The sequence below is a fragment of the Triturus cristatus genome, chromosome 3_1, assembly GCF_964204655.1.
Source record: "Triturus cristatus chromosome 3_1, aTriCri1.1, whole genome shotgun sequence".
Classification (NCBI taxonomy): Eukaryota; Metazoa; Chordata; class Amphibia; order Caudata; family Salamandridae; genus Triturus; species Triturus cristatus.
In genome coordinates, this window is record NC_140583.1 from 211,355,084 (window position 1) to 211,376,654 (window position 21,571).

The 21,571-nt window shown below is 47.1% G+C and overlaps 1 protein-coding gene across 2 annotated transcripts in view; it reads left to right on the forward strand.

Moving 5' to 3' along the window:
• The window catches only part of ALPK3 (alpha kinase 3), a 1,254,386-nt gene that overhangs the window by 368,733 nt on the left and 864,082 nt on the right, over window positions 1-21,571 (forward strand). For both annotated transcript variants that reach the window (XM_085643685.1, XM_085643684.1), the window contains one exon: window positions 2,192-2,309. In XM_085643685.1, the coding sequence (XP_085499811.1) occupies window positions 2,192-2,309 (118 nt within the window). The remainder of the gene's footprint in view (window positions 1-2,191; window positions 2,310-21,571) is intronic.

Consider the following 21,571-nt stretch of genomic DNA (forward strand, 5'->3'; position numbering starts at 1 on the left):
ACTACTACACATTACATTTGCTACTGCTGAAAGACATCCCTGAAAATTTGCAATTGTGGTGTTGTGTAGCTGTTGCAATGTCAGCATTAACTGGGTGTCATCAGCATAAGATACCATTTTAAAGCCCCACTGCATAACTTCTAAAGCCTGTGGAGCTAAATATATATATATATATATATATATATATATATATATATATATATATATATATATATATCAATCAGCTTTTCCCACGATGCACACTGAATCTTTGTCATAGGATATTGTGGGACACCGTGTCAATCACGGTCCATAAATCAAGGAGGACAACCACCGTTTTTTTTCCGAAATCTAGGTTACTCTTGATGTATTCTGTAATCTCGAGAAGTGCAGATTTGGTACTAAACACTGCAAGAAAACCAGATTGGGATATGTGAAGAAAATCGTTCTTTTTTTATGTACCTGGTAATTCGGAAATTCACCAGAGTGTCTAACATTTATTCCATTGCAGGAAGTAGTGAAATGGTCCAGAATTACTCAAAATTGATGGATCACGATTTCTCTTTTTCAGCAGTTATTGGGCAAGAACCTTTTTCAACACATTTGGAAATTCTGCTTTTTTAAGTGACCATATAAATAATACATTGCTCAAGGTGTTAAATAAAGATACTTCCCGATTAAGGAGGAGTCATAAGGTGATGCTATTTAAATGTTGGATTTTCTTCCATTTAAATTAGAGTAAATATTTTCTACCTTTTCATGGAAAAATAAGGAAAGATTATCCACCAGAGCTTGAGACACTAGGATTGATGGTTTAGCTGCTTTTGGATTTAAAAAAATCCACAATCTGCAAAATGGCAGTAGAAAGGTTTTCTGCTTCTTCAATTTGTTTTCTTAATATTTTTCCCAAAACGTTTTACTGCTGTTTTATAGATTAATTTATCTTCACATCTTCATTTGTGTCTCCAACCTCGCTCCAGTTGTTTGAATGTCTATTTTTCAAGCTGCAGAGACTTTGAAAACCAGGCTGCCAAGGGTGATTTCTATGGCACAGAGGGTCTTCTGTTCTTCAATCAACTGTAAGAGGGGCATGGTATCCCAGAGAAAGAACCCAATAACTACATGCACATTCGGCGCTGGGTGGCTCACCACTCTATCAAGATCCACACCAGTCGTCCACTGAGCTCCTTTGAAAAACGGCTCATTTTCAAATCTAATGACAAACACCTTTTATCAGATACTTAGAAATTCTTTCAAGAGGCTGTTTCCCTGATGAAAACCTTAGCACAGAGAAGATCGGAGTCAAAGTTGGAGTGAACTCTCTTGGACGAAGAATGGACAGAGACTTTTCATAGAACTCGAGCATCTGCCATTAGTAGCACAGGCAAATAGATCATGGTCAAAATCACTCTGTGCTGGTATTATTCCCCAGCTCGAATGCAGGCCTAGCCCCCTGTTGGAGGAAATGTGGGCTCAATGGAATATTAACTCGCTTAGTATGGAAATGCCCAAAGCTACAGCACTACTTGCAGGACTTTCTTATCAGTATAATTTCTGTATTAGCATCTGATATCCCACAGTTCCATGCATGTATCCTACTGGGTAGCATTAAACACACCCACTGCATTCAAGGCAAAGTGATCAAACTAGCCTTATGCATAGCTAAGCAAGTTATTACAACACTATGGGTATATAATTAGGCCCAGACTGCATGACTTTGCAGACTATGGAAACTCCTGGATTTGAAAAACTTTAATCTAGCCTGGAGGGTAGGAAAATCCACATCGAATAAACTTGGGACTGGGAAAACCACTTCCAGTAAGCATGGGGCAGGGAAATCCACTTTCAGTAAACGTGGGTCCAGTGCATAGCTATCCTGTCCCAGGAATTCAGAAAACTCACATACGCACCCAGGAATTCAATAGTGCTCCACTTGAGACAATTTGCCACCACAGATCAGATGGCTACATTCATTTGTACATTCACTTTGATTGGTTTGCAATTATAAAGAAAGTTAAGGGGATTTAGTTTGTTTTTCCTAATAGGAGGGTTTCAGAGTCTGGCATGGATGAGGGGGAATGTACTTAGCTTTTGAATTGCCTGAGATTGATTGAGAACCGTTGTTGCAGGTAATACCTTTTTCTCATCAGTTTATCATATTTACATATAGTGTTCCTTATAAAGATATTTAAATACATAAATGTACTTTCAGGATTTCCAGAGCCAGAGCTGACCTGGTACAAAGATGATGAAGAAATGGATCGATACTGTGGATTACCGAAGTATGAGATCTTACGTAAGGGAAAGCATCACACCTTACAGCTCTACAAGTAAGGAAGAAATGTTCTTGTTGTACATCTTTATAATAGGGTTGAAAGCTGTCCAGTGAGGAAATGTGAAGCCAGCCTCAGTAGTATCTCCCAGTGCATGTTTCTTGTATGTTGTTATTTTTATGATTGTATGGGGGTAGGGAAGTGGACTAGTGGATGAGTTCTCTGACTTTGGGCCTGGTGACCTGGTTTCTCATTCTGGCGCCAACATGAAGGCACTGGACGAATCTTACATAACATCTACACGAAGGCACTGGAAAAATCTTACATCCTGGAGAAAGTCCAACCATACCTAATGGAAACATTAGGGGCCCAGGCCCGTAAGAAAATTATTTTTATGAGGCTAACGGTCCTCAGAATTTGGGACTTTAATCCAGCATGGTCAGGATCAGATGGAGTCATTTCATGTCGCCTATGCAACTACCAATGAGAATCTTGGCTTCATTTACTGTGTTGTTGTCCGAAACTCATCAACGAATGACAGAGGCTTCTTTGTCCCATCTTAAGAGCCCTAGGCATTAGAACTTGCAAGGAGGCATCAGATTGGTGCTTCTCTGAAACAAAAACATACCATCTTGCAAGAGTGGCAACATTTATTTTTCAGATTGGACAAGCTCTAGACGCTATAGAGCAAAAAAAAAGGTCTGTCCTTAAGCTCTCAAAATCAGAGTTGATAAATGCGCCAACAAATGGTTTCCGCAAACACCAATGGGCAAAGAAGACCTTGCCCGCCACTTCAAGTGCTCTGCCTGGAACCCTGCCGCATCAAAATTGAGTACCCGGATAGAAAGCTGAAAGGTCCCTGCAGTACAAGACTGACTGTTGGAATGGGGTTTTTAATTTCACAGGAGGCACCGGGAGGGGGTGGAAAGGGTGGGGTTCTAATTTTAGCTTTTTACTGTAATGATTTTAATTAATCGAACGGTTTAACAATCAATCAATTAATCAATCAATCAATCATTCTGGCGCCATTTTCCATTATTATTATTATTATTATTATTATTATTTTACCAAAGGACTAACTAGCCTTTTCCAGCACACCAGGGCTCTCTCCATTAGAGGAAAGACTGTTACTACTATTCTGCTGAGGAATATCACAGTAGCAAGACAGCCATGTGACACCAATCACACCTCGTCAAGACACTACTGTCTTGAATCAGATTTGAGGGATGACAGCCAAGTAGGACACCCTTCCCTTGGTTAAGCAACTTGTTTGCCTTAAGTGTGTTTTTCTTACGTTCTTTTCCCTCGATTCTGAGGTGTTGAGCTTGCTATTCCATTCAGATCTTACTTGCTTAAAGCTTAAAACCTAGTTCTACTGGAGTGTAATCTTTATTAGAGTCATTGGTTAATCCTCCTACCTGATTACGGGGGTAAGGAAGTTGAGGAGTACAAAAATGAGTGCTGTGGAAAGAGGATCCACTGCATCTGAAAAATCATAATTCAAATAAACTTAAATTCCACTATCAGGGCATGAGGAATAGTGGAAGAATGGGCTTCCTTATCGGAACAGTATCTGTTTTCCATACATTAGAGGCCATAGCCTGTCTGTCTACATTGACCATGCTTTTCTTCATTTGTCCTTTAAAAAAGATTTGTGATTTTTTTTCTTCTGGGCTCTACTCTCTTGATAGGTGTGGTGTGATAAACTGACAGGACCTAGAATTATTCTCATTTAACATTCAAGCACTACCTATGTCTTTATGCGCAATAGACTTTCTGTATACGTCAATTTCTCTGGGTTTTTAGCTGCCACACCTGAGTGGAGCCATCAAGCATATACCTTGGCTATATCATAGTTGAGGACAAAATGTGCATTACTATGGATTGCTCCTCTCCCACTCCTGTGTTGACTCCAGAACGTTTACTACAGTTGATGTAAGATTGCATCTTTGCTGCATTGTTCACCTCTGATTACTTCCTTTGCTCGTAGGCAGTGTGGTCACTTTTGTGGCCCCCTTCGCCGCAAGCTGTACCTTGCATTGTGGAAGCGCCAGCCCCGTCCGACACTACTCTTCAATCAATCCATCAGGATTTGTAGAGCGCTGCTATCACCTGTGGGGGTATCCAGGTGCTGTGGGGGTGGGAGGTGCTGCTGCTGAGTTGATTAGTCGAAGAGCCAGTTTTTTGGGCACTTCCTGAATTCCTGTAGGGTAGGGGCTGTTTGGAGGTGGAGTGGGAGGCCATTCCAGGATGTGGCTGCCAGGTGCGAGAATGTCATTTTAGCACAATCAGTGACATTCCTGTTACTTAAACCCCAGTAAGTATATGTGCCACAATATCAGATCGAATCCTACCTTTAATTTTCATCACTAGAATTTATTGATCACTTCTAGGAATGCAGCCCACTTTTAGTGTGCAGCTATATCTCTTATTATTTCCTGGCTACCCGGATTCTTCCAAATATTTTGCCGGAAATTGATAATATATTGTTCTGAAATCAAGTTATGCAATGTATGAGTTTCACTGATAGTACTAACACTAATATTTACCCTGTTCTATGCAGGGTCCCTGAACACTATCTGGTAGAGACTTCTCGACACAGATTCCTTACCGTAGACTATTTCTCAGGCGTCAGACTGGATCTAGAAACGTTTGGTGAGCAGTACCCGTGGACAGGTGGTGTTGTTCGGCTCTGCGTGGCATCATTGGCGTAGTCCGTGGTGGAAATGACGTGCCAGTGCCTATATAGGCACCACCTCAGTGCGCTGTCAGTTATTTCCTTTCTGCACCAGTCAGTGTAGATCCAGAGTAAATTTTTGACTGACTTTTTTCAATGATTTTGTTTCCTAGAGTGCAGGATGTCCACCAGAAAGCCAGGTTTTAAACCATGTACCACCTGCCACCAACATATGTTGGAGATGGACCCATGTTTAGTTTGTCTCTGGTGTCTTGAGAGAGACCACAACACCAAGACATGTGAGGACTGCTGCGCCATGCACTGTAATGCACTGAGAGAGTGCTCCCTCAAGTTCCTTGCCGCCTGACATTGATCGACTCCATAACATTCCAGGTCTCCATTGCCAGGAAGGGCCTGAGATTGTTCCTGATGTCATACCTGGTGATCGTTATTCCATTTCAAGTCTTCGAGGATGTCTGGTAAGTCCCATAAGAAGAAAAAGAAGTCTAAGTGCTCTTTCACTTCACTGTGCAAGTCTTCAGATGAGTTGTGGGGCTGACAGCACTCAACCACTTGCTCTGTGATGGAGCCTGCGCCATCTCTGTGCCTCACTGAATTTCAGGGAGACAGAGTGACCTGAGCCCAACGTAAGGAATTTGACAAGATCATGCACCTCATTTTTGGGTGGCTCGACCCCTCTGGAGCTCTCTCGGGCCGCACTGGTCCGGAAGGGGCCCCTACTGGTCATCCGCTGGCGGGTTCACCCTCGGTGTCAGTCAGGCCCCAATTATCCATTGATGGATCCGGAGTGGCACCAGTCGAGTGACCTCGATGTTGTCTGTCTCCTGGTACAGTGCTAACGCCCTCAGTGCCACAAATGCCCAGCGGTGGCGCTGCCATTGCCATTGGCAACACCAATTCGGAGCCGGACGGCCATCGTCCAACGTCAGAGCCAACCGAGGGTATACTCCACATATCGGGGCAAATGTCTTATTGATACGACAGGCTGGACTGGGGGATGATTGGGAGGAATCTGCGGACCCTTATGGATATCAGATATTTGAAGATTCAGAGGACAACTGGTATGATGATCTGGTGTATGCCAGTGGACTTGACACCTTCTCAGACATTGCCTTGGTCTCTCCCCCAACCGTGGCTACGGAGGAGAGTGCCTCATTCGCATTTTTGTTGCTGAGGGCGGTTGAGGTCCTGGACCTTACGCTACCCTCATTGACAGTCAAGACAAACATCTTGAAGGAGGTGCTTCAACCCGGAGATTCCTCCCACCAAACCATTGCTCTCATTAAATGAAGCCCGTACTGACGTCCTACTTGTGGCTCGGTCCAAGCTTTGCACAGGGGTTCCTGTGCATAGGACAATTAACTGCTGGCATCGCCTCACCCTAGGGACCCCGGTTCCCTCCCCCAGCAGCCCACCCCACGGAGCTTGGTGGTCCAGACCTCCACCTCCAAAATCATTCCCTAACTCTCCACCAGATGCAGAATCCAAAAGGTTGGATACCTTTGGGAAAAGGATGTTCTCTCGCCGCCAGCCTAGAACTGCAGTTGGTGATACTCCCATACAATCGGGGACTCAGTTGCCCAAGTGTTGTCCCTTGTCTTGGAGGAGGCCCAAGCAATTGCGGATGGGAGGGATGCAGCCAAGTTCACCATAAGATGTGGGCTGGACATGGCAGACTTGCTGAGCAGAGCAATTTCATCATCCGTGGCTCATAGGTGCAGAACCTGGTTAATAACCATGGGCATTTACTGTGTGCATCAAAGCAAAAGGAGAAATTTAAGATGCTCGAGCAATTCTAGTCTCCCCTAGACCCAAGAGACTGGAAAGGCATCGCTGGACGTGCAGAACACATATTTGCACATCCCAGTCCTGCCTTCCCACAGATGTTACCTGCGGTTCATGGATGGCCAAGAGCACCTTGGGTTCACCGTGCTCCCCTTTGGCCGTACCAGTGCCCCTCAGCTGTTCACGAAAGTGATGGGTTCCAGTCTTCTCCTACCTCAATGATTGGCTGTTGAAGGCGAGCTCACTACAGGCAGTCGTCTCTCAGTTCCAGACTACAAAAAATTCTGCATTCGCTGGGCTTCACTATAACCTTATATCTCTTAGATGTTCAATGTCATCAAAGCTGTTCTGGACACAATGCAGTTTCTGGCTTATCCTCCCAAGCGGTGAGGCTAGGATATTCAGGCTAGGATACCTATGTTTCAGCCTGTATCCTGGATTTAGGTGAGACTGACTCTGAGGCTGCTGGGCCTCAAGGCCTCCTGACACAAGCCCATTGTCGGGCTCAGCAGTGGGACATGAAGTTCCAGGGGGCACAGTATCAGGGGAATCTCTCTGACATAGTCCAAATCTTGGAGGGAACTCCAAATGACCTGCAGTGATTTCTAACAATCTGTGAATGGGTCAGTTGCAGACCCCTCTCCCTTAACCAACCAGAGCTGACTATATTTACAGATGTGTCACTCCTGGCCTGGAGCAGCCATTTGGGAAAGGTGGAGATCAGTGGACTCTCGTCCCCGGCGCAATCCAGGCTCCACATCAATCTTTTGGAGCTTCAGGCGAACTGGTTGGCATTGAAAGCCTTTCTACCTTCACTCAGGGGAAGGCTGCTACAGGTGTTCACAGACAACACCACCACCATGTTGTATTGCAACAAACAGGGCGGTGCGTGGTTAATGGTTTAACACTTGGTGGGTTCCCTGAACACCAGACTGGATGAACTCAGCTGTCGATGCTTAGCGGGTCACAAATGGTGTCTCCATCTGGAGGTGGCATAAAGATTGGGGAGAGCCTTCATTATATCTGCTCGCCTCCACAGAGAATGGGCAATGTCAGCAGTTTTGGGTGCTGGAGGTTCCAAGGCTGCTCTCACTTGGAGACACTTTTAATCTCAAGTAGAGCTCCAGCCTCCTGTACCCCTTGCTGCCAATACCACTCCTATTCAGACTTCCCAGGAAGATCAGGAACGACTGGGCCCAAGGCAAGGAGAGTCAGTATCTCAGGCTGTTGAGCTTGGTCCCTCGATCAGGTTTCCTCTTCGGGAGGATCTTCTGTCCCAGCAGCAGGGCAGGGTTCTGTATCCGAACCTGAAAACACTTCGCCTTCATGCGTGGCAATAGAGCGGCGACAGTTGACAGCTATTGACCTTCTGCTTGAAGTCTGTAATGTTATACTGGCAGCCAGGCATCCGTCCAACAAGAATTGCAGTTGGAGCAAATTTGTGGCCTGGTGTACAAAGAAAGATGTTCGCCCTCTATTGCACCCCTTTCCCAATTGCTTGTGTTCATTCTGACCTCAGTCCAGCAGTGCTCTGCTTTGGGCATGTTAAAAGGTTATTTTTCTGGTATCTCAGCATTTCTGCGGTTGCCAGATCAGCCTTCCCTTTTCAAATCCCCTGTTTTACATAGTTCCTGAAAGGTCTCCAGCACATATTCCCACCAACATCTTTCGTTATCCCACAGTGAGACCTCAAGCTAGTTCTCATATTTCTTTTTTTAAAATGTATAATCTTTTTAATAAGGAAATACACATGAAAATGCAGTACAGTAAGAGGCATGCAATGGACATCCAACTTTGCAAGGTACCGCAGCATCTGCCAAGCTATGCAGTAGGTGACAGAGGTCAAAATATACCATATTTCTGACAAAAAGAGGACTGTAGCCAAGAGTGTCCTACAACCGTTAGGACAGCCTACTGTGTAAAAGGAGAACCATTGAAAAATATCAAAGTACTTGCCAATAATAGAGAGATGGGGAAGAAGGGGAAAGTAAAGAGTTGGGTGGAGGGTGTTACAGTCTGGGCTGTGTGCAGTCTAAGAATGGATAAAAGAAAAAACGGTGTCCTGAGCGGGCCAAAGTTTGACCTTGGTAGGGAACTAAGGAGAGGAGGCTGGTGTCCCTGCGGCATAAGGCTGGTCATCCCTCAGTGTGGTGACAGCTCCAGAGTCCAGGAAAGCATGTTCAAAGAGTTGGAGTAAGTGTTATGGGTCGAATTCCAAGGATGCTCGTGTTATACGAATTTGGGAAAGGGAAGCCTATGGTACCTATAATGTGACTCAGGACTTCTTTCCAGGCAGCGCCAACAGTGGGGGGGAAGAAGTGGTGAACATTCTCTGTAAGCGTGACAGAGTGTAATTCCATCTAGTCATTAGTTTATAAGTGGTTTCATGCTGGGCTGTGCTTCTGTATATCCTAGGAATGTCACACCAGAGTGGCTCCCATTGGTTCGTTAAGAAGTCCTCTGTGGAGTCCCAGTCCCAGAGTATTGCAGCACCTGGTATGTGGGTGAGATCGAGCCCCATGTGCCATCGAACCATCTTACCAGTATCTCAAAAGGAGTGGGTTGATGTGTCGCCCCCCTGTGTGTTGCATAGTAGCCAGTGTCTCAGTTGATAATATTGCAAATAGGAGGTGTCCGGAAAGTGAAAGTCCCCCTTGCATTGGTCAAAGGTTTTAAACATGTCCCTCTCTGAAAGGTCTTGGATCTTACAGCACTGTCCCTTCCTCGAAGCGTGGAACAACTTTGGTTGTAAGGCAGGCGGGAAATCCATGTTGTGGACCAAATGAGTATTAAGGGAGGGGAAGTTGGTTAGACCACTTGAAGTCGCTATCCTGTCCCATATTTCGAGAACTGTCTTAGTGCGGGTGGCAATATAAGCACTGCGGGGTCAAAGATGCTTCGGGAGCCAGGCAAGATCCCATAGAGGGTGACATGCCACCGCACGGTCCATGTAGAACCAGTGCTTTTCGCTTTTAACAATGACCCATTCTGAGACGTAACGGATGTGTGACGCCCTATACTACTCTGAAAGATTAGGGCACGCCAAGTGTTTATGTCGCATTGGCGGTGTAGGATAGCATCTTGAGGGATAGGGGAGCGCATTGTCTGGAATAAATACAAGATTTTCAGAAATATGGACATTTTAGTCATGTTGAGCCGGCCAGGCCAAGATGTCTTAAGTGGCTTCACCTCTGCATGTCCTCCAAGTTGGACCTTCTATATTCCGACCAGTTAGCCTGGGTCCATGTTGACAGAGACAGAGTTAGGTTCAAGCTTGAAGTGAGCGCGGCCCGTTGGAAAGGGGCGAGTAATTGCAAACCACCCATGTCTTGTTGAGGAATTTGTCGGCGAATATAGTCTGTGCCCTAGCGATGACGGCTAATCTGACCTGGACTTGGTCAAACAGGCCGGGGAGATACGGGTCCAGGCGATTAACCAAGATCTTGGTTTAGATCTTGGCATCTCTGTTTAGCAAGGCAATGGTACGATAAGAAGTGCCTGAAGAGAGATCCAGGCCAGGCTTAGGGATAAGCTCTTTGTCAGCAGCAAACATAGTAGGGGTAAGGTCCATGATTTCAGAAAACGAGTTAAAAAACCGTAACAGATGGTCCTGAAATTGACGTAGAAACATATAATAAAACAAAACCGGAAGGCCATCCAGTCCTGGGGTTTTACCTACTGGGAGATCGCGGAGGGCACACTGTAGATCGGCCAGGGTGATTGGGGCCTCTAAGAACTGCGTATATTGGCAGTCAAGGGGTGTCCCCGTGCAATAGTCCAGAAAGGAGTTTAATTTTGGATTATGTGGGCCCATGCCATCTGGTGATGGAGCCGGTGAGCAAGAGCGGAGCCCACCTTATCACCCCCTCATAGTATCTCTGCTTTAAGGAGAGCAAGGATCTTTCTGCCTTGTTAGTTTGGTGTGACTTCAGCTGGACCCAGAGGAGGGCCATTTGTGATACCTAGAAGGGGCCAAATGATCCAGCCCATCCAGCGCTTTAATGTCCCTAGTCAGGCCAGATTTTACCAGTCTAGCTTCTCGTGTACAGGCAATGGTAATAGAAGTAATGACACCCCTGATTGTTGCTTAAAGGTGTCCCAAAGAGTAAAGGGCGGGGTCTCCGGAAGAACCTTTGATTCGAAATAAGCTGAGATATCTTTCCGAATCTAAGCCACAACAGTAGGGTCTCGCAACAGATGAAGGAGAAGTTGCCAACGAGGGCAGGACCACGATGATGGCCTGACACCGTAATGCCATTTCCATATAGGCATGGTCAAATAGGGAGATGTCGGAAATGCGGACAGACTGTAGGTCCAGCAGCAGTGAATGCAAGAGAAAAAATAGTTAATGCGAGAATAGGAGTGGTGAGTGGTGAGTTTGTGAGCAGAAGGAATAGTCAAGTGTGTCAGGAAACCTATAGCGCCAGGCATCTGTGCGGCCCATGTCTGTAAAGTCCCTCTTTAAAGCAGCTGACATCGCCCCCGTGCCTTGGAAAGAGTCAGCACTGCAGTCCAACTCAGGGCCCCACACCAAGTTGAAGTCCCCCCCACCACCAAGCCGTGCCCTTCCTGTGCCACCTGTTCTCGCAGTAGGGTCTTATGGTTTGCAACTTGTGATTGATTAGTTGCATAGATGTTTAGAAGGGTAAGAGATTGAGTGCCTCGCTGAACCATGAGTCTTTGAAATGACTCTCCCCATCTCTGACCACCCGCAACACTTTAGAGCAGAAGCCCGCTTTGTACAAAATTGCAACCCCAGCTGTTTTAGTGGTAGAGGATGCCCAATATCGGGTCGGGTACTTTGAATGAGTCATTCGGTGTGTGTCAGACTGCAAAAGGTGGGGCTCCTGAAGTAAAATGACCTCAGGGTCTTGTATATGGAGATAACGCCAAATATGGCATTTCTTGTTTGGAGCGTTGAGGCCCCGAACGTTTAGGGAGAGGAATTTTATGTGGGATCTGTCACCCATAGCCCGGGCTAAGGGAACCACCTAGTGTGAAGGAGTGGAAGGGGCTAAATAGCAGCCCGAGCACATAAAAGGCCATTGTTGTGGACCCCGGTGGAGGCATATAGTGGACAGAGAGACGACAACAACCCAATCCGGGGGAGGGGATAGTTCTCATATTACTGATGTGCGTCCCATTTGAGCAACTACACAACTGTCCTCTCAGACTTCTCACCATCAAAACGGCCTTCCTGGAGGCGATAACATCTGCCTGGAGGGTCAGTGAGATATAGGCATTGTCGAAACATCCTCTGTACCTTAACATTTACCCAGACTAGACTGGACTGGACTAGAGCATCCTTTTTACCGAAGGTGGTAACTCTGTTTCATGTAGGTCAATCCATCACTCTGCCTACCTTTTATTCTCTCCCTCACCCCTCTAAAGAATAGGAGAGACTCCATTGGCCGGACTCAAAAGGAACATTGTCATTTTACCTTGACCGCCCAAAAGAGTTTCCGAGTGGACGATCATCTCTTCGTGGGGTGCGTTGGAGTCAAGGATAGCTTGTGGAGTTCCTGCCTTGGATAGCTGTCAGGCAGCAACATAGGCTTCTTTGCACACATTTACAAAGCCCTGCTATCTTGACAGTAAGGTCTGGTGTGACAGTCACTTGCCTGTTTGCTCCTACAGGACTCCTTAGTTTAATCTGTATCCCAGCCCCCACCTTTAGGGAGGTATTTCTTGAGTATCTATTCAAAGGTAAGGCATCTCCGGCTAGAAGTCTCTATCAGATGAACAAGTTACTTACCTTCGGTAATTTATCTGGTTGAGATTCTGCCAAATGCAGATTCTTAACCGACTCACCCATCCTCTCCGCTCTGAGAAGGATTTCAGAGTAAATGGTTTGTTGTAGGAGGCTGGGTTAGTGTTTGGTGCACACTTATTTAAGTGATGCGCCTTGCACTAATCCAGGCTACCCTTATGGTGAATTTAGTGGTCTTTGATAAACGTTTGAAAGCTCTCAAAGTGGTGGAAAGCTGTGGAGAGCTTTCCACTACTGATCTTGAAGGAGTGGTAAGCAGCTTGTTTTACCAGGTTAATCATGTAGTGTGGGTTAAATGAAAAAGACCCACACAGTGTATATATAAAAATATGTCTATTTATTACACAACATTCACTAACACATTAGTATATTTCCTACCCGGAGATATAAACACAAATACACAATAATACTTCATTTGTAATATGGTAAGTAGCACAAAATACAGGTGTCTCCAGGTGGAGACCAAACCATATACTAAGAAAGTGGAATGGGAACTGCGACCGAAGTCGGGACTTGGACCAGGAGACTTAGAGGAGCTAGGGACCAAAGGACCCCCCCAAGATAAGTACCCAGGAACCCCAAAGAGGCGCTGTGCAGAGTGGAAACACAGCAGCATATAAAATAGAAGTCAACCGGAAAGTTGCTGTTGCAGTTTTGAAGAAGCAAGGCCCTTCCCAGTGAACCTTGAAGAAACTCCATAGAAGACAGGAGGTTGGAGAGTCACCACACCCTTGGATACCCCAGGTTCTCATCCAGGGGATACTCATCAATAGTCATAATCTATGAATAAGCCCCGCCCACATGCGGGATCCCGGAGCATATAGAAAATGCATATATATATCCATATATATGCATGTGTGAAAACATATACATGGAGCCTAAAATGTTTCCAACATGGCAAAAATGCCGCTATTACATAGATTTGCAATGTAAGAAAATACCCTCCTAACCCATAAGGAAAAGAGGACATGCACTGAAAAGTTGTCATACAACAATCCTTTATTGCTATAAGAAAAACTTGTAATTGCAGGCAGATGCCAGTAGGCTGCATAGCAGAGCAGTAATGAAACAAAGAAAACTGACACCTTGCCTTTAAGGCCTCCAAAGGTCATAGCACTGTGCGTTTAAGACCTGCCAGGAGACCCTCTGCTCCCATCATGCACCACAGGGGACAGTTAGGTCTGTTCTTTTTTCCGGCTCCTTTTTAGAGGATCCTGGAGTTTTGAGCTCTTCAGTTTTGGACAGAATTTGATTATATTCAACATTTTCTTTGAAAAATCGACATTTCTTGATTCATTGAAGTATTTCTGACTAGTTTTTCTGACTTTCCTGAATTTTTTCCAGTCAGAATGCCTGCTTTATTTTGGAAATGCCCTTCCTGTGGCAAGAAAATGGCACTGTCAGATCCACACTCCGTGTGTATTGTGTGCCTTCCTTCTTCACACAACCCTGACCAGTGTTATCATTGCCAGAAGTTTTCAAAAAGGACTCTGCGTGACAGAGAAGGCATCAGGCTTCATGCCCAGCTGGAGAGAGATAGAAGCCATTAGGTTGGTGGCCATGGAGACATCAGAGACTCCTCTTCCAGCAAGTAACATCGAAAACGGCGTTGTTCCACCTCCCCTGATTCCAGGAAGAAGCAGGTGACAGAATGTTCGCCATCGACGTCGAGGTCGCCGTAGAAGAGGCCGAGGCACTCTTCAGCGTCGAGGGACAAGTCATCATCTAGACGTCGAGACCCTCCGCTGCATGCCAGTAAGTCGGCGTCGAGGCACAGCACTTCGGGCTCGAAGGCTGTGAGTCCAGAGAGACCAGTTAATGCCCCGCCAACGTCGAGGCTTCTGTCGACGGCGAGGCACTCTCTGCCACCCTTGAGAGGGTCGGCGTCGAAAGACTCGCCGGCGAAGACCCTGCCGCGAGTGGACAAACTGTCGACGTCGAACGTCGTCACGGTCAAGTCATTCGACGTCGAGGAGATTGACGTCAGGAAGGCGCCATGGGAGGTCGACGTCGAGGTTCCCTCATCGCCGTGGGTGGTCGACGTCGAGACCAGCGTCGAAGACAAGACGGCGTTCTTACAGCTTATCGCCGCACAGATCGACGACGAAGGTGGCTCAAACCTTGTCGACGTCGAGGGACAAATCTGCAGCGGCCTCGGAGGAGGCTCGGCGCAAATAGACGTCGAGGTCTCGATCGACGTGGAGAGCCCATTCATCATCCCCAGGGCTGAATATTGTTCAGATTTCTCCAGAGAGATCTCCTAGAGGTGGCCAACAGGAGGTTTTGGGTCTGTCGCCACGGTGGTTGAAGGACTTGGGAGAGGGAGGCGTCTGCAGGAGTCCGGGCTCGGACTACTCACAGACATACTCACCCTCTAGGACCACAAAAGACCCTGAGAGAGGCGTTCCGGAGAGGCCTTCAAAGTCTCATTCCAAAGCTTTTTTGGTAGCAATCACATCAGCCCGCAGGGTGAGCGAGATTCAGGCGCTGTGCTGTAAGGAGCCTTATACTGTGTTTCATGCCAATAGGGTGGTATTACGTACCCATCGTGCTACCTTCCTAAGGTGGTCTCGGATTTTCACATCAATCAGGTGATTACTCTACCCACCTTCTTTCCTAAACCTTCTACTCCCCCTGAGAGATCGTTACACTCTTTAGATCTCCGGAGAGTATTGAAGTTTTACCTTGCCAGGACTCACACACTTAGGAAATCTGACTGGCTCTTTGTCAACTACGGTTCCACTAACACCGGTCTATCTGCATCTATAAAGATCCATTTCTCGATGGATTGTCTCTTGTATAGCTTTATCCTACCAGTTAGCTAACAAGACTTTACAAGGTAAACCTAAAGCATACTCTACCAGAGGGAAAGCATCTACCACAGCTCTCCTTAGCAATGTTCCAATGTCTGAGATCTGTAAGGCAGCTACATGGCGATCGATGCAACACCAATTCGGAGCCGGACGGCCATTGTCCAACGTCAGAGCCAACCGAGGGTATACTCCACATATCGGGGCAAATGTCTAATTGATATGACAGGCTGGACTGGGGGATGATTGGGAGGAATCTGCGGACCCTTATGGATATCAGATATTTGAAGATTCAGAGGACAACTGGTATGATGATCTGGCGTATGCCAGTGGACTTGACACCTTCTCAGACATTGCCTTGGTCTCTCCCCCAACCGCGGCTACGGAGGAGAGTGCCTCATTCGCATTTGTGGTGCGGAGGGCGGTTGAGGTCCTGGACCTTATGCTACCCTCATTGACAGTCAAGACAAACATCTTGAAGGAGGTGCTTCAACCCCGAGATTCCTCCCACCAAACCATTGCTCTCATTAAATGAAGCCCGTACTGACGTCCTACTTGTGGCTCGGTCCAAGCTTTGCACAGGGGTTCCTGTGCATAGGACAATTAACTGCTGGCATCGCCTCACCCTAGGGACCCCGGTTCCCTCCCCCAGCAGCCCACCCCACGGAGCTTGGTGGTCCAGACCTCCACCTCCAAAATCATTCCCTAACTCTCCACCAGATGCAGAATACAAAAGGTTGGATACCTTTGGGAAAAGGATGTTCTCTCGCCGCCAGCCTAGAACTGCAGTTGGTGATACTCCCATACAATCGGGGACTCAGTTGCCCAAGTGTTGTCCCTTGTCTTGGAGGAGGCCCAAGCAATTGCGGATGGGAGGGATGCAGCCAAGTTCACCATAAGATGTGGGCTGGACATGGCAGACTTGCTGAGCAGAGCGATTTCATCATCCGTGGCTCATAGGTGCAGAACCTGGTTAATAACCATGGGCATTTACTGTGGGCATCAAAGCAAAAGGAGAAATTTAAGATGCTCGAGCAATTCTAGTCTCCCCTAGACCCAAGAGACTGGAAAGGCATCGCTGGACGTGCAGAACACATATTTGCACATCCCAGTCCTGCCTTCCCACAGATGTTACCTGCGGTTCATGGATGGCCAAGAGCACCTTGGGTTCACCGTGCTCCCCTTTGGCCGTACCAGTGCCCCTCAGCTGTTCACGAAAGTGATGGGTTCCAGTCTTCTCCTACCTCAATGATTGGCTGTTGAAGGCGAGCTCACTACAGGCAGTCGTCTCTCAGTTCCAGACTACAAAAACATTCTGCATTCGCTGGGCTTCACTATAACCTTATATCTCTTAGATGTTCAATGTCATCAAAGCTGTTCTGGACACAATGCAGTTTCTGGCTTATCCTCCCAAGCGGTGAGGCTAGGATATTCAGGCTAGGATACCTATGTTTCAGCCTGTATCCTGGATTTAGGTGAGACTGACTCTGAGGCTGCTGGGCCTCAAGGCCTCCTGACACAAGCCCATTGTCGGGCTCAGCAGTGGGACATGAAGTTCCAGGGGGCACAGTATCAGGGGAATCTCTCTGACATAGTCCAAATCTTGGAGGGAACTCCAAATGACCTGCAGTGATTTCTAACAATCTGTGAATGGGTCAGTTGCAGACCCCTCTCCCTTAACCAACCAGAGCTGACTATATTTACAGATGTGTCACTCCTGGCCTGGAGCAGCCATTTGGGAAAGGTGGAGATCAGTGGACTCTCGTCCCCGGCGCAATCCAGGCTCCACATCAATCTTTTGGAGCTTCAGGCGAACTGGTTGGCATTGAAAGCCTTTCTACCTTCACTCAGGGGAAGGCTGCTACAGGTGTTCACAGACAACACCACCACCATGTTGTATTGCAACAAACAGGGCGGTGCGTGGTTAATGGTTTAACACTTGGTGGGTTCCCTGAACACCAGACTGGATGAACTCAGCTGTCGATGCTTAGCGGGTCACAAATGGTGTCTCCATCTGGAGGTGGCATAAAGATTGGGGAGAGCCTTCATTATATCTGCTCGCCTCCACAGAGAATGGGCAATGTCAGCAGTTTTGGGTGCTGGAGGTTCCAAGGCTGCTCTCACTTGGAGACACTTTTAATCTCAAGTAGAGCTCCAGCCTCCTGTACCCCTTGCTGCCAATACCACTCCTATTCAGACTTCCCAGGAAGATCAGGAACGACTGGGCCCAAGGCAAGGAGAGTCAGTATCTCAGGCTGTTGAGCTTGGTCCCTCGATCAGGTTTCCTCTTCGGGAGGATCTTCTGTCCCAGCAGCAGGGCAGGGTTCTGTATCCGAACCTGAAAACACTTCGCCTTCATGCGTGGCAATAGAGCGGCGACAGTTGACAGCTATTGACCTTCTGCTTGAAGTCTGTAATGTTATACTGGCAGCCAGGCATCCGTCCAACAAGAATTGCAGTTGGAGCAAATTTGTGGCCTGGTGTACAAAGAAAGATGTTCGCCCTCTATTGCACCCCTTTCCCAATTGCTTGTGTTCATTCTGACCTCAGTCCAGCAGTGCTCTGCTTTGGGCATGTTAAAAGGTTATTTTTCTGGTATCTCAGCATTTCTGCGGTTGCCAGATCAGCCTTCCCTTTTCAAATCCCCTGTTTTACATAGTTCCTGAAAGGTCTCCAGCACATATTCCCACCAACATCTTTCGTTATCCCACAGTGAGACCTCAAGCTAGTTCTCATATTTCTTTTTTTAAAATGTATAATCTTTTTAATAAGGAAATACACATGAAAATGCAGTACAGTAAGAGGCATGCAATGGACATCCAACTTTGCAAGGTACCGCAGCATCTGCCAAGCTATGCAGTAGGTGACAGAGGTCAAAATATACCATATTACTGACAAAAAGAGGACTGTAGCCAAGAGTGTCCTACAACCGTTAGGACAGCCTACTGTGTAAAAGGAGAACCATTGAAAAATATCAAAGTACTTGCCAATAATAGAGAGATGGGGAAGAAGGGGAAAGTAAAGAGTTGGGTGGAGGGTGTTACAGTCTGGGCTGTGTGCAGTCTAAGAATGGATAAAAGAAAAAACGGTGTCCTGAGCGGGCCAAAGTTTGACCTTGGTAGGGAACTAAGGAGAGGAGGCTGGTGTCCCTGCGGCAGAAGGCTGGTCATCCCTCAGTGTGGTGACAGCTCCAGAGTCCAGGAAAGCATGTTCAAAGAGTTGGAGTAAGTGTTATGGGTCGAATTCCAAGGATGCTCGTGTTATACGAATTTGGGAAAGGGAAGCCTATGGTACCTATAATGTGACTCAGGACTTCTTTCCAGGCAGCGCCAACAGTGGGGGGGAAGAAGTGGTGAACATTCTCTGTAAGCGTGACAGAGTGTAATTCCATCTAGTCATTAGTTTATAAGTGGTTTCATGCTGGGCTGTGCTTCTGTATATCCTAGGAATGTCACACCAGAGTGGCTCCCATTGTTTCGTTAAGAAGTCCTCTGTGGAGTCCCAGTCCCAGAGTATTGCAGCACCTGGTATGTGGGTGAGATCAAGCCCCATGTGCCATCGAACCATCTTACCAGTATCTCAAAAGGAGTGGGTTGATGTGTCACCCCCCTGTGTGTTGCATAGTAGCCAGTGTCTCAGTTGATAATATTGCAAATAGGAGGTGTCCGGAAAGTGAAAGTCCCCCTTGCATTGGTCAAAGGTTTTAAACATGTCCCTCTCTGAAAGGTCTTGGATCTTACAGCACTGTCCCTTCCTCGAAGCGTGGAACAACTTTGGTTGTAAGGCAGGCGGGAAATCCATGTTGTGGACCAAATGAGTATTAAGGGAGGGGAAGTTGGTTAGACCACTTGAAGTCGCTATCCTGTCCCATATTTCGAGAACTGTCTTAGTGCGGGTGGCAATATAAGCACTGCGGGGTCAAAGATGCTTCGGGAGCCAGGCAAGATCCCATAGAGGGTGACATGCCACCGCACGGTCCATGTAGAACCAGTGCTTTTCGCTTTTAACAATGACCCATTCTGAGACGTAACGGATGTGTGACGCCCTATACTACTCTGAAAGATTAGGGCACGCCAGGTGTTTATGTCGCATTGGCGGTGTAGGATAGCATCTTGAGGGATAGGGGAGCGCATTGTCTGGAATAAATACAAGATTTTCAGAAATATGGACATTTTAGTCATGTTGAGCCGGCCAGGCCAAGATGTCTTAAGTGGCTTCACCTCTGCATGTCCTCCAAGTTGGACCTTCTATATTCCGACCAGTTAGCCTGGGTCCATGTTGACAGAGACAGAGTTAGGTTCAAGCTTGAAGTGAGCGCGGCCCGTTGGAAAGGGGCGAGTAATTGCAAACCACCCATGTCTTGTTGAGGAATTTGTCGGCGAATATAGTCTGTGCCCTAGCGATGACGGCTAATCTGACCTGGACTTGGTCAAACAGGCCGGGGAGATACGGGTCCAGGCGATTAACCAAGATCTTGGTTTAGATCTTGGCATCTCTGTTTAGCAAGGCAATGGTACGATAAGAAGTGCCTGAAGAGAGATCCAGGCCAGGCTTAGGGATAAGCTCTTTGTCAGCAGCAAACATAGTAGGGGTAAGGTCCATGATTTCAGAAAACGAGTTAAAAAACCGTAACAGATGGTCCTGAAATTGACGTAGAAACATATAATAAAACAAAACCGGAAGGCCATCCAGTCCTGGGGTTTTACCTACTGGGAGATCGCGGAGGGCACACTGTAGATCGGCCAGGGTGATTGGGGCCTCTAAGAACTGCGTATATTGGCAGTCAAGGGGTGTCCCCGTGCAATAGTCCAGAAAGGAGTTTAATTTTGGATTATGTGGGCCCATGCCATCTGGTGATGGAGCCGGTGAGCAAGAGCGGAGCCCACCTTATCACCCCCTCATAGTATCTCTGCTTTAAGGAGAGCAAGGATCTTTCTGCCTTGTTAGTTTGGTGTGACTTCAGCTGGACCCAGAGGAGGGCCATTTGTGATACCTATAAGGGGCCAAATGATCCAGCCCATCCAGCGCTTTAATGTCCCTAGTCAGGCCAGATTTTACCAGTCTAGCTTCTCGTGTACAGGCAATGGTAATAGAAGTAATGACACCCCTGATTGTTGCTTAAAGGTGTCCCAAAGAGTAAAGGGCGGGGTCTCCGGAAGAACCTTTGATTCGAAATAAGCTGAGATATCTTTCCGAATCTAAGCCACAACAGTAGGGTCTCGCAACAGATGAAGGAGAAGTTGCCAACGAGGGCAGGACCACGATGATGGCCTGACACCGTAATGCCATTTCCATATAGGCATGGTCAAATAGGGAGATGTCGGAAATGCGGACAGACTGTAGGTCCAGCAGCAGTGAATGCAAGAGAAAAAATAGTTAATGCGAGAATAGGAGTGGTGAGTGGTGAGTTTGTGAGCAGAAGGAATAGTCAAGTGTGTCAGGAAACCTATAGCGCCAGGCATCTGTGCGGCCCATGTCTGTAAAGTCCCTCTTTAAAGCAGCTGACATCGCCCCCGTGCCTTGGAAAGAGTCAGCACTGCAGTCCAACTCAGGGCCCCACACCAAGTTGAAGTCCCCCCCACCACCAAGCCGTGCCCTTCCTGTGCCACCTGTTCTCGCAGTAGGGTCTTATGGTTTGCAACTTGTGATTGATTAGTTGCATAGATGTTTAGAAGGGTAAGAGATTGAGTGCCTCGCTGAACCATGAGTCTTTGAAATGACTCTCCCCATCTCTGACCACCCGCAACACTTTAGAGCAGAAGCCCGCTTTGTACAAAATTGCAACCCCAGCTGTTTTAGTGGTAGAGGATGCCCAATATCGGGTCGGGTACTTTGAATGAGTCATTCGGTGTGTGTCAGACTGCAAAAGGTGGGGCTCCTGAAGTAAAATGACCTCAGGGTCTTGTATATGGAGATAACGCCAAATATGGCATTTCTTGTTTGGAGCGTTGAGGCCCCGAACGTTTAGGGAGAGGAATTTTATGTGGGATCTGTCACCCATAGCCCGGGCTAAGGGAACCACCTAGTGTGAAGGAGTGGAAGGGGCTAAATAGCAGCCCGAGCACATAAAAGGCCATTGTTGTGGACCCCGGTGGAGGCATATAGTGGACAGAGAGACGACAACAACCCAATCCGGGGGAGGGGATAGTTCTCATATTACTGATGTGCGTCCCATTTGAGCAACTACACAACTGTCCTCTCAGACTTCTCACCATCAAAACGGCCTTCCTGGAGGCGATAACATCTGCCTGGAGGG